Source organism: Canis lupus, chromosome 30, assembly GCF_048164855.1.
Source record: "Canis lupus baileyi chromosome 30, mCanLup2.hap1, whole genome shotgun sequence".
Lineage (NCBI taxonomy): Eukaryota > Metazoa > Chordata > Mammalia > Carnivora > Canidae > Canis > Canis lupus.
The window spans coordinates 35,561,766-35,575,598 of NC_132867.1; the positions used below are offsets into that span (position 1 = coordinate 35,561,766).

At 48.4% G+C, this 13,833-nt stretch overlaps 1 protein-coding gene across 3 annotated transcripts in view; it reads right to left on the minus strand.

Annotated features, from left to right (window-relative positions):
* The window catches only part of VPS26C (VPS26 endosomal protein sorting factor C), a 44,893-nt gene that overhangs the window by 4,527 nt on the left and 26,533 nt on the right, over positions 1-13,833 (minus strand). For 2 of the 3 annotated variants that reach the window (XM_072806943.1, XM_072806944.1), the window contains exons 3-5: positions 13,601-13,750; positions 6,264-6,344; positions 3,183-3,257 (exon numbers count right to left, since the gene is read on the minus strand). In XM_072806943.1, coding sequence (XP_072663044.1) covers positions 3,183-3,257; positions 6,264-6,344; positions 13,601-13,750 — 306 coding nt within the window. Of the gene's footprint in view, positions 1-2,195; positions 2,315-3,182; positions 3,258-6,263; positions 6,345-13,600; positions 13,751-13,833 lie in introns of all 3 variants that reach the window. The other variant, XM_072806945.1, reaches the window with a different exon arrangement.

Here is a 13,833-nt window from a genome sequence, read left to right on the forward strand (position 1 = left end):
TGGAAAAGATCTCGACATCCAGCATAAGATCCTGACTGACCATTCGTTTTACCCTCTCTTCCGAGGGGCATGGTGTTAACATACACAGACGACCCCAAGAAAGGCTATGCGGAGCGCCACTCGGACACAACCCCAGTGACATGTTTCTGTGCCTAGAAGTGCCCAGTGAGGCTCCCGAGAGCTCAGGGGGCCGTGTCCTGAGGTTGGCGGCAAGAGCTCTGCACGTGGGCGTCCCCTGGGCAGCCCTGATATCAGAGGCGGTGCCCAACCAGGGAAGGCGTAGTTGGTGATGCCCATGAGTGGTCTCTGGAGTCAGCACGTGCCCAGGCTGGCACCACAGCTTCCCTCGAGGGGGACTTCCCACCCAGCATGCTCCCAGTGCAGGCCGGGCGAGGCAGGGCAATGCTCCTAGTCATTTACAGCCACCACGCAGGACAATGCTCTTGCCCCAGACGACAAGCTACCTGTGCACCCTAACAGAGAGCCCACAGGGCCGGAGGCCTTTTCCTCAGCAGCTCCTCTGTTGGAGTGCACGTTTACAACCAGAAGGACAGATTGTCATTAGGGTTGAGGACAGTCTCGTTAACAAGGCCGCATGTATTTAATCTCATCTATCAAGATAAGCTGACATCCAAGAATCAACAAACCTTTGAGGAAAATAAAAGCAAAAAAAAAAAAAAAAGAGTCACACATTCAGCAAACAGAATGACCAGCCACTAGGAAACAGAGGGAAAGGGCCGTGTACCTGCAGTAGAAGAAGGGGCTATCTTGGAAAAGAAATGGGCTTGGAGATGAATCACACTGCTGTGGAGGCAAACATGTCAGCAGTTGGGCTACAAACCAACCGAAGAGCAAATGAGTGAGCTGAAAGACTGTGCCCAGACTCTCCCATGACACATCCAAGAGAAGTTCACAGAGCTGAAGGAAAGGCAGCTGGCAGACTGACTAATTAACACCAAAATCCAACAAAGGCTTCGAAATTCCAGAATACTAAGGATGGGGAGAAGCTGGACGTTCTCGGGGCTGGGGGGAAGGGAGAGGGAGGAGAAACAGATGGGCTCACACGAATTTGGGGACCAGATCATCAGTATCATCAGGCACGAGAAAACCAGGGAGCTACTCTCCAAGTTTAAGGGCAAATGAAATTGAAGCCAGAAGCTTCCATCTACCAAGACAATAGAGGTCAGTGTGAGAGCAAAGTCAGGTGTCTGACCTCCATTCAAGGATGTAAGTCTACTCCTACCCTTTCTGAAAGAACAGCACTAGGATGTACTCCAGCAGCACAAAAAATACACTACAAATACAAGAAAGAAAAGGCTGAGAGGAAGTAGTGGTGAGCAAGGACATGGTGAAACTTCCAGTAATTAGTGACGGATAAGTCATCACTGGGATACTTCGGGCAACTATTAGAAATGGTTATTAGTCGACAGAGGCTCAATACTGGGAAAAATAAAACAGATAAACTGGAGCATGGATTTCTGACCATTCCAACAAATAAAGGGTATATGTGGGAGGAAAATGCAAAAATGTTACAAACCCTCTGGCAGAAGGTTCTTGTTCTCAGTGCTGTTCCTTAAACTCATGATTGTCTCTGTATGTCTGAACATTTGGGGGTGGACTATTAGGAAAACAGAGATAGGATGTTAGAGGAAAAAGGAGCAAGCAATGGTATAAAAACAGAAAAAAAAACCAAAAACAACCCTTATGACCTTAACCAAGGAGAGTAAGGACAAGTAAAAAGAAAAAGAAAAGCAATAAAGCAAAGAGGAGAGTACAGGACACGATGTAAGGAACACCACAAACTGTATTTCCCAAGATCCGGCCAGGAACTCCTTATGAGATGCACTGGTTTCCGCTCCTCTTCCTCACTCCAGTCCTATCACTAAGTTTTATATTATTTAGGTTCTTGGCAGGAAGAAACACAAACCCACCTAAGAGCATGGGCGCTACCTGGGGCACTCCTGGGTAGCTGTTAGGTTAACGGCCAAAGCTGGGGACAAGCGGGGCAGTGAGATCCCAGCCGGCAAGCCGAGACCTGTGGCGACCACCCATGCTCCCTGCATGCTCCCAATCACGTTCAAATCCTTTTGAAGGAACATGCTGACGGGCCCATGGGGGACTCATCCTCTCCAGAAACTGGAGAGGGGGGAGATGGTAAATGGATTTTCAGAGAGGCCCCCAGGATGCACACCTACCTCAGTGGGGCCTCCCCAGGGAGGCCGATAATGACTCCTGGGCCTCGGACCTCCCACACTTGCTGATTAGCAGGATCCAGAGCAGAAAGCGGCAGTAGAGCAGGGGGGAAAGCCATGCCCTTGGATGACAGAGAGCAGGTGGCCAAATAAGAAGTAAAGGGGTGTGGCTCCCAGGCTGGGTGGCAGGGGGTGGCCGGGGCTCAAGGAAGTGGGGCTCTGGGCCCTACGAGGTAGACAGGAGGTGGGGGGGAGCACAGTGGGCAGTCAGCCCCCCCGAGCAGCTTTTATGAAGCATTCTTCTTCTAAGTACTTACTGAGTTTAAAAAGAAGAAAGAAAGAAAGAAAGAAAGAAAGAAAGAAAGAAAGAAAGAAAGAAAGAAAGAAAGAAAGAAAGAAAGAAAAGGAAAGAAAAGAAAGAAAGGAAAGAAAGGAAGAAAGGAAAAAAGAAGAAAGAAAGAAAGAAAGAAAGAAAGAAAGAAAGAAAGAAAGAAAGAAGGAAAGAAAGGAAAGAAAGGAAAGAAAGGAAAGAAAGGAAAGAAAGGAAAGAAAGGAAAGAAAGGAAGAAAGGAAGAAAGGAAGAAAGAAAGAAAGAAAGAAAGAAAGAAGATATCAAAATTGAAAATCCAGTCTGGGGATCCCTGGGTGGCTCAGTGGTCGAGCATCTGCCTTTGGCTCAGGGTGTGACCCCGGGGTCCTGGGATCAAATCCTGCACTGGGCTCCCCGCAGGGAGCCTGCTTCTCCCCCTGCCTGTGTCTGTGTCTCTGCCTCTCTCTCTCTGTGCCTCTCATGAATAAAATCTTTTTTTTTTTTTTTTTTAATAAAATCTTTAAAAAAACAAAGAAACAAAGAAAATCCAGACTGTTCTGGGTACGGACAATAATCAGAAATTTCATCTTGCTGCGACTTGATGCACAGACACAGAGCGTGTCCGTGGGATGCGGTCCCTAAGCAAACACCCCAGGTGGCAAGCGTGAGGAGCGCCGTACCTCTTTGACGTTCTGCAAGGTTTCAGGCGTGATGGTGAAGTCCACGGGACTCGGGGTCAGCTTCCCCTTCTGAGGCTAAAACGGGAGGTAAAACCAGAATCAGCTGCTGGAAGCCAAGAGTTCCGCAGGCCACGGTCCCCGTCCCCCTTTCAAGGAAACGAAGGGCAGCCTAATGAACCGGGGAGGACTCGGTACTCCGAGGCAGGCAGGGGGTCTAAAAACACTCTGCCAAAACACTGTGCTCCGTTCTTTGTCACATTTCTCCACCTCCCATGACTCGGTTTCCTCATCTGTAAAACGAGGGAACTGCTTTCTCAATCTCTCAGGTCCAGAAATTACAAAATTAGACCTACGAGCTGAGAGTAGTGTCATTAGAAGGTGTTTATTTTAAACTTCTCTCTCGGAACGAGGGGACACTGCGTATCCACCGACGTGCTCCTGAGTCAGCACGGTGACCCGAGGCGGTGCTGTTACTGTCACTGTCCCACGTCACAGAAGCGGACACTGAGGCACAGCGCGCGCACATGGCTTTCTCAAGTGGCAGAGCCGAGATTCAAGCCCAGGTGGTCTGGCTCCGACGCCAGCGCCGTGACCACTCGGCTGCCACCTGGAAGACTCCCTCCGACCTCTTGCACGTTACCGCAATCACTAACGGCGGTCATCTCCCCGTCACACAACCACAGGACGCGCCCGGATGGCCCAGCTGCGTCAGGGCCGGCCTGGCCTGCTTCTCCCCGTGCTGCAGAGGGGACACCGGCCACCCTGCCAAGGTTACTCATCTGCCAAAGCAGTACAACGGACTTCCGGTCAGTTCCAGAACTGGAATTCTAAGGAATATTCTAAGGAATATTAATTACTCTTATTAATACGTTTGTGAACATCCTCTTTGGCGAATAAATTCTTCTTCCTCACAGCCTTTAAAGGACTATCGGACTTGTCAACCAGAGATCACACGTGGTTTGGCCTCGTGAAATCAGTCCCAAAGAGCAGGCTTCTTGGAGGCTGTGAGCTGGTAAACTGCTGGGAGCAGGGAGGAGGCCCGGAGAGCTCAGCCCCCGCTGCCCGCCCCGAGCTGGCCTCCGTGGGGGCTCTGCAGCCATGAGCGGGCCGTGGGCCCTGGGTCGGGGGCCGAGGGGGTCCTGGCCTGGAGCCCAGCTCTGGGCAGGGAACTGAATTTGGGTTCATTCTCCTTCACAAAGGTGGAGGCTCTTTTTGCAGAAAACATAAAAGGGTATATGTCTCTTTTAGGGAATAAACCACATTAAAGAAAAAATTTCTTTTTGTTGTTTCAGTTTGATAGAAAAAAGGAAAACATCTCAATCACATCATTTCCAAAAAAGATAACTATCTGGGGGATCCCTGGGTGGCTCAGTGGTTTAGCGCCTGCCTTTGGTCTGCGGTGTGGTCCTGGGGTCCCAGGATCGAGTCCTGCATCATCGGGCTCCCTGCATGGAGCCTGTTTCTCCCTCTGCCTCTCTCTCTCTCTCTCTCTCTCATGAATAAATAAAATCTTAAAAAAATAATAACTATTTTAAATATTTTCTATAACATACTTCTCAACTGAAAGAGTCAAACACAGTAACCACTAAAATTAAGAGGGAAACTATAAATGTCAGAAGTCCTAAAAAGTTGTAAGAACGATGCAAATAAAGGACATCAGTGACTACCAATTTTATACACAGGAGATTTTACAATATTACACTTTTGCTTAACCATGACTAAAAGACACCTGTGGATATTTCCAAACAGTGTAAAAGAGATGGAATTGCAAATTTTCCACAAACACCAACTGCCTCACCTCAGAGCTCCATCGAAGCCCCATTTACTAAGGCACGTGGCAAAGATCGTGGGATACGTGTGGGGTCCCCAGAATGCTGAGTCCCGCTCATGCCAACGAAGCTATAGGCCACGCTGGGTGAATGAGCCAAGGAAGGCTCGTGGCTCTAGTGTCTGTCCAGGTGGGGTGGCCCCTCGACGTGGCCTGCAGCCCCAAGAGTCCGTGCCCTCAGGAGCATGGGTCTCTTCTAGCCTGGCGAGCTCAGAAGCGGTGTTTCCGAGGTGGCCCAGAGAGACGTGCTCCCGCACAGCCGGACTCTGTTCACCTGGGCGCCTCTAGGAACCCCGGTCTGGCTCTCTCCTCTCCCTAAACTGCTCAGAATAAAAGCAAAGGCAGATGGACCATACCTAGGGCAGGCGCTGTCAGTCACTGCTAAGTGTTGCATGATGACCAAGGACTAGCAGGGATGGGCTGCAGAGGACTCTGCTTTGAAGTCACCCAGAGTCACCTACAGCCAAAGGGAGGGCGCTCCAGTTCCCTAACTTGGCACGTGAGAGGGAAAGTTTTGTTTTTTTTAAAAAAGATTTTTTTTTTTAAAGATTTTATTTATTTATTCATGATAGACATAGAGAGAGAGAGAGAGAGAGAGAGAGAGGCAGAGACACAAGCAGAGGGAGAAGCAGGCTCCATGCTGGGAGCCCGACGCAGGACTTGATCCCGGGACTCCAGGATCACACCCTAGGCCAATGGCAGGCACCAAACCGCTGAGCCACCCAGGGATCCCCTTGAGAGGAAAGTTTTAAGAACATGTCGTCACTGCAAAATATTAGCAGAAGGTGTTGGGAGAGGCAACCTGCTCTGGCCCAGAGTGTCCCCACATGTCCTTGCTGGGCAGACCAAGAATGTAAGGCCCTGACCGTCCCTTATCTGGGTCGGGCCATTTCTCTGGGTTGTGTTCGCCACAGCCACCTCGGGGAAGGATGTCTCTCTCCGAAACGGCCTTGCTCACTGCTTGCTCTAACACAGGTGGGCTCCCAGCCTGGTGCTCCTCAGGGACACCTCAGTGGCATCTGGGCCATGGCATTGCCCTGTGGGATTCTGGGCCCCAGTGAAGAGGGCACAAGCCACTGTTGGTGCTCTGACCCTGCCAGGAGAAACCGGGTCCCTCGTCTCCGACCCAGGAGTCTTTCCCCAGCAGCCAGGACACGGCACCAGGCTGACTTACCAGCCTGCAAATGGGATAAAACACCAGACCCTACAGAGGGTCCCCATTATTAAGCCCGGGGCCCCCAAATATAGCTTACAGCAGAGTGAACGATGAATTCGCAGGTCTTTGTCAAGTCCTTGGCCAACAGAGACCGCCTCATGTCACAGCGCAGGGTATACTGGAGGGAGAAGTCGGAGAAGACAAGGTTATGTTCGTGTGACTCACTTTCATCGCGGAATTACATTCAAAGAGACAAGTCAACATTCTTAGGGAAACTGGGTCCAATTACCGTGTTATCTGAAATTAATATACCTAACGGGGAGCCAACGCTCAAAACGGGGAGCCAACTGCTCAAAACAAAATTCCTCGGCCTATGCCCACAGCCATCCCAAGGCACAGGGGCTCAGCTGCAAGACAGGGGAAGACCAGGGTGACAGAAGAGAGCGTGCACTCCGAAGCAAGAGCTAGCTCAAATCCAGCTGTCCGCGTTGCTGGGTGAGCGCTGCCAGTCAGACAACTGCTCTGAGCTTCGGCTTCCTGCTCCATGAAATACGGGCATGAGGATCTGCTTGCAGCAAGAGCCAGCGGGACCGTGGGTGTGGGTGTGTGTGTGTGTGTGCAGGGTACTGGCACACGGTCAGGCACAGGGCAGCTCTCTGTGCAACGGCCGCTATTTTGTAGTAAGGATTGGGAAGCACACAGAAGGGCCTGGAAGCCCCAGACAGCATCTCGCATGGCACAGAGCACCTGGGGACACAGGGCTGAGCGCACCTGCGCGGCGGTCACTGCACCGGGGGCCGGACTGAGACCCCGCGCAGGACCTGCAGTTACGGAAGAGCAGCGGTGCTCAAGGAGCCAGGACCCCAGGGCAGCTCAACACCGGCTCTCTGTACTTTAACCTTATGGAGGAATAAAGAAAGGAAACCCCTTTTAGAAGTTTATTTTGGAAAATTCCAACATATGCAAAAGTAAAGAGAAGAGAGACGTCCCCCACGTCCACGAGGCAGCTTCCAGAGTGGTCGATGCATGGCTCGCCTCACTTGACCATTCTCCCCGGCTGTCCGCACACGGATCCCGTGTGCAAACCGAAGTGGACAGGCGAGGCAGCGGGCATCGCTCTAGCTCTCAGCTGCGTTCAGTTCCTCTGCTGTCCCTCTGCTACTTTTCAGCACCAGCCACTCCCAGTTACCTCCTGCAGGACAGGCCCTGTTGTCCCCGAGGGAGAGCCAGCCCCTCTGCACAGCTGGTGCCCCAGCCACGAGCTCTGACCCCAGACCGCTTCCTCACACCCGTCTGTGGGCTGACAGGCTGACTGGTAACAACATTCTACAGCATTCTACAGCATTCTACAGCATGATCGCTGTCTTCAGGCTCATTAAAAAAAAAAAAAAAAATAGGGGCACCTGGGTGGCTCAGCGGTTGAGCATCTGCCTTTGGCTCAGAGCAGGATCCGGAGTCCAGGGATCGAGTCTTGTATTGGGTTCCCTGCATGGAGCCTGCTTCTCCCTCTGCCTGTGTCTCTCATAAATAAATAAATTTTGGGCGGCCCCTGTGGCACAGTGGTTTAGCGCTGCCTGCAGCCTGGGGTGTGATCCTAGAGACCTGGGATCGAGTCCCACGTGGGGCTCCCTGCGTGGAGCCTGCTTCTCCCTCTGCCTGTGTCTCTGCCTCTCTCTCTGTCTCTATGAATAAATAAAATCTTTAAAAAATAAAAATAAAAATAATTTTTAAAAATCTTTAAAAAATAAAAATAAATAAAAACAAAATCACAGAATCCATACGGAAGAAAGTTAGCAGTTGTCTTAAGGATCATGTTAAAAATGATTTGTATAACTGGGACTATGTGCTGGGTGAATCAAGAAGCTGCATCATTATGAACGCTCTATCCGCATTACACAGGAAGTCACTACATTTAAGGTAACACTGGGAGATTAAAACACTTAAAAAAAAACAAAACACCCCTTGTCTGCAAGGAAGGACCTTTTCAGGTACATATATGTATGAGATTCTTTTGAGATATCAATCTAGTCTCCCCGACCCGATAAGCTCCAAGAGGCCTGGTGCTGTCAGATTCATATAGGTGTGTGTGCACACGTACATCTATGCACGCGTGTATGCCTGTATGTGTTTTCATCTTTCTCCTGTACAGCCCACACCCTGTCTAGCATGGGCAACATTTTGTTCAGGCTTGCCTGCTGGCTCGGATTCTTTTCCCATCTTTAGTCTCAGGGGTTTGGCGGGGCGGACCTCCCCACAGCCCTCCTGGGCGCAGAAGGGACCGGTAAGCCAGGGCTGCTACTGGGAACGCTGGAAAGAATTCTTTTGGCCGGGGATGCCAACCCAGTAGATGGGAGGCTGCAGGCGCTTGCCAACAACCAGCCTGGCCACGGCCAGGGAAGAACCTGAGAGGGAGGTGTGTGCGGAAGGCCAAGCCAGTCACAGCTGGCTTCCCTGGAACGGCCGGCTCGACGATCTATATCTCTTTCTAGGCTAAGTCACTTCGAGCTGGATTTCTATAACTTGCAAAGGAATCAGAACAACAGGCATCAACTTCTGGTCACGAAATGTTTTTAAGCATGAAAGCAATAATTAGTAACATGGGGCAGCTGCTAAGTGCATGCGGGGAGAAAGGTGGAGAAAAGAGGAACACGGTGATGTTCTGTTCTGGGAATCACGTTGATTCCTTCACATGTACCATCTCGGTGGATTATAAGGACAGTCACCAAATAACTCCTTCATTCAGCCACTCAGCAAATACATGCTTGGAGCATTCTCTGTGCCCGGCCCCGTGCTAACTAAGCACTTCGTGCCAAGGCCTCATTAATCTCCTAGGAGGAGAGGTCGTGGAGGCTGCCCAGGGTCACAGAGGTGGGATTTGAATTTACACCTGCCGCTTGCCAAAACCCATGCTCTGAACCCTTACGCAATGCTGTGACTCAAGCCCAGATCTGTCTGCTGCGAAGCCCTAGATCTTTTTACTTTATCCTGATCTTGCCCAACTGCTAAGGAGTGGTCCAGGTGGTAGGAGCCACTGCGGGTCAGAGGGGGTCAGGCGGGTCAGACCACGAGCAGGGTGCCAGGAGGTCTAAGACTGGATCTTCTTCTTTCTTCTTTCTTCTTTCTTCTTCTTCTTCTTTCTTCTTCTTCTTTCTTCTTCTTCTTCTTCTTCTTCTTCTTCTTCTTCTTCTTCTTCTTCTTTCTTCTTCTTTTCTTCTTCTTCTTCTTTTCTTTTCTTCTTCTTCTTCTTCTTCTTCTTCTTCTTCTTCTTCTTCTTCTTCTTCTTCTTTCTTTTTTTAAGGTTTTATTTATTTATTCATGAGAGACACAGAGAGAGGCAGAGACACAGGCAGAGGGAGAAGCAGGCTCCCTGCGGGTAGCCTGGTGCAGAACTCGAACCTAGGACCCCGGGATCACGACCTGAACCGAAGGATGATGCTCAACCGCTGAGCCACCCGGGTGCCCCCAAGATTGGATCTTCTATGACCGTTAGTTAACATGAGGCCAAAGGAAAGAAGAAAGAAGACATGGGTCAAATGACTTGAGGCCGACTCCTGGAAAGGATATTCTTAACTGTGAGAAAGGATGACCAGCATCTGGATAAATTAATTCTGTGACAGTTTTGCAGACATGCTGGTACTGCCGTGATGCTGGGCTACAGCATAAAGCTTTGCTAGTACGGCCACGAGAGTAGAACAAACATAATAAAATTTGCCTGTGATTTACATGACTTTCCAAAGAAAAGGCAGCTGCACAAAGGACAACTGGGGAAAGCGGACAGGTTCTCATACGCACGATCTGATCACAAAGGGGAGGAACAAACCCAGCCTGCCTGAGGAGAGGAACAAGGGCAAACGCCACCCAGCAGCCTCTGTCGACCGAGTAAAGAGGAAACCTGGACCCTGCAAGCTGGAAATGTAATACTTGCTACACCTTAAACCCTTTGTTCTGTCTTATGGTTCTTACTATTTTTACATTACGTTACCATAACACAATTCAAATTCTAAATGTGAAATGCCTTTGTGCCCACATCATTTGAGAGAGAGGATGTTACTAGGTTCAACAACACTTTCTTTGCAGAGGAATGCACCTATAAATCTTCAGGGTAAGCACGGCAAGCGAGGGCCCCCATGGGACCCACGCTGAGGCCAACCCTGTGCCCACGAGTGGTTGCCATCTGCCCTGGGTGGCACTTGCTCTGCTATAAAACACAGAGGCTAACAAAAGACCCCTCTAGAAACTGAATGAATGATCAATGAATGAAAAACTGATTTTAAAAACCCAACATCCCAGTTTCTCTCAAGAAGTGTACTCTCATGGGGCACCTGGGCTGGCTGAGTCGGGGGAGCACACGACTCTTGGTCTCAGGGTTGTGAGTTCGAGTTCCATGCTGGGTGTAGAGATGACTTAAAAATAAAATCTTTAAAAAAGCAGCAGCATATTTTCTCAAAAGGAGCAATAACAAATTTGGATATGAATTGAGGGGGCGCCTTGATGGCTCAGTCAGTTAAGTGTCTGTCTCAAGTCATGATCCCAGGACCTTGGGATTGAGTCTTCCATCAGGCTTCCTACTCAGCGAGAGTCTGCTTCTCCCTCTCCCTCTACTGTTTTTCCTGTTTGTTCTCTTTGTCAAATAAATAAATAAAATCTTTAAAATAAAATGAGTATGAATTGGGAATGAGATGATATTTGAGAATTTTTGTTAATTTTGATAGGTGTGAAGATGCCGGCTGTGATTATGTAGGAGAGCATCCCTATTTTCTGGAGATGGATATTGAAGTAGCTCAAGATGAAGTGTCGTGATTCTGTAACTAACTTTGAAATGACTCAGGAAAGATAAACACAGATGAAACAAAAATGGCAAAATTCTAATAAATGTTGAATCTAGGTGATAAGCTCTTCTACATTGGAGGTTAGGATGAGAAGAAATCTCTTCATTTTTAGAAACCTGTGAGATATTTGGGGAGGTAGGGAATTCTAAGTTGTAGCATTCTGAAGTTAACCCTCACGGGGTAAAATCTGATGAAAAAAGGTTGGGTCAGGGTGACCATACACCTTACTGAAGAATTCACCACACACTAATCCTCCAATTGCATTTTTTAAAAGATTTCATTTATTCATGAGAGAGACACACAAAGAGAGGCAGAGACACAGGCAGAGGGAGAAGCAGGTTCCCTGTGGAGAGCCTGATGCAGAACTCGATCCCAGGACCCTGGGATCATGACCTGAACCAAAGGCAGACACTCAACTTTTGAGTCACTCAGGCATCCTCCTCCAATTGCATTTTATTTTATTTTATATATATATTTTAAAGATTTTATTTATTTATTCATGAGAGACACAGAGAGAGAGGCAGAGACACAGGCAGAGGGAGAAGCAGGCTCCATGTAGGGAGCCCGACGTGGGACTCGACCCTGGGTCTCCAGGATCAGGCCCTGGACTGGAGGCAGCACTAAACCGCTGAGCTACCTGGGCTGCCCCTCCGATTGTATTTTAAAGAGTTTCCAACTTACACACAGCCATGCAGGACACAAATACTCAAGATTTTTATATGCAGTTGACTTTTGAACAACACGGGGTTGAGGCGTACCAATCCCCGCACAGTCAAAACTCCATGGATAACTTGTGACTTCCCAAAAACAGAACTACTGAGAGCCTACTGTTGACCAGAAGCCTCACTAATAACATCAACAGTTGGTTAACAGTTATTTTGTAAGTTATATGTACCGTATACCGTATTCTTACAATAAACTAAGCTAGAGAAAGAAAACTATAAAGAAGAGAAAATACACTTGCACTCTACTGTATTTACGGAAAAAAAAAAAAATCCATGTAAAGGGGACCCACAAGGTTCAAACCCATGTTGTTCAAAGGTCAACTATATACATCTGCATGCCCTTCTTGGCAATATTTGGAAAAGGATGAGATTTCCAATTTGATTTTTTTTATAAGACTTTATTTTTTACAGTAATTTCTACACCCATCGTGAGGCTTGAACCCACAACCCCGAGAGATCAAGAGTCATATGCTCCGCTGACTGAGTCACCAGGCACCGCTCCGATTTGATTTTAAACAAACTAATCTAACAAGAACAATGAACACAGGAGGAAGTGACAAGAAGCATGATCAGTGAAACCTGAATGTTATTCTCTTTGGTTTCTCATGAACGAGCGCTTATGTTATTAAATCAACAGTGTTAAAGAGCTACTGTGTCGAGCAAGCAAGGCAACGCTGATTCTGGAAAGAGAATAACTGTGATGTTCAAATGACACGTTTGGGATTTTGTCAGTCTTGCTAAGAAGGCATTGTGCATGGACTGCCTTTGGCGGTGAAAGGACTCCCGACCTAGGAAGCTGGTCAGAGCGCTTGCACTGCTGTGCTCGGGCAATTCGCACGTCTACACAGCCAACTTCCTGTGAATCTGGACACTTCCCTGTCATTACGGTCACTTCCCATGGGCTGGCCAGAGCCTCTAGAATACAGATTGCACACTGAAACAGGTGCACCAATAATGAAGGACGAGACGCAGCTTTTCTGGACGGAAAGGTAGTGACTGCAGGGCAGGATGTCACTTGGCACCTGCTTCTCAACCCATCTTTCGAGCACTTCATCGAACTCGCACGCAGACAAACCTTGAGGTGACACTCTCACGAGTGTTTTGAGGATCTGTATTTTTAAAGTGGTATGTTTTAGGCAGGGGAATGGTCTCTGACTGAGACCAAATTATCAGCTACAACTTAATAAATCAAGAAACTTCCTAACTTTCCGCCCTGTTGCACGTATGCAAGACAAAATGGTTTTGTCTCATGTAGCAAGGGGAACCCTGCAAGGCTGATATCACAAAAGTACCTTTCTTTCCGCTGAATAAAGGAAAGGCTCTCTCTCACCCGCTCGCTCTGAGTCATGACTCCGAACTGTGCCGGAGACAATAGTGGCTGTGAAAGGCGTCCTGGGCCAGCGGAGGTAGACAGGAAGTCATAAATTCACTTCCCCTCATTTACAAGGTTTGTTCAATAAAGAATACAAGCCTATGTTAGAGTAGTAGCCTTTGGATATCTAACAAAGAGATATTTATGCGTATAGAACAGACAATTAGTGCGGGTGCCAGAGAGGAGGGCATATCTGTCACCAAACACTACCAGCACCCCTCACGGTGTCAATGTGGCCTGAATAGGGCCCAACAGAAACAACAGAATTTTTTAAAAAGAAGCTAGAGCAGGGGTCTCTCCGGGATTCCTATCAAAAATCATGGCCACACATAAAATGTGTTCTGCACAGCAAAATGAGAAATCAAAATAGAACATAGATGGGTGGTCTTGGCATGATTACAGTATTAAACTCTTGGGTCCATCTGGTAACTTTCAGTGAAAGAAAGACGGAGCCATTTTGCAGAAGAAAAGCCAGGAAGCCACCTGCACGGGATTAGGAAACTCTCACCTGAATGTTGACGAACACGCCGTGGTAAGTCTCATACAGAACTTTGTTGCCCTTCACGTGCAGAGGAAATTCAAAAGGAATTTCTGTCTTGCCACTGGGAAACTTGCCTGGCTTCACCATTTCGATGGTACTGTTGATAATCTGGATAGGCTGTAAAGGAAAAGCAACCGAATCTCTCAACGCGCACTTTTGGATGCACTTTTAAATTACCGTGTCTGTTAATGATCTCTCGA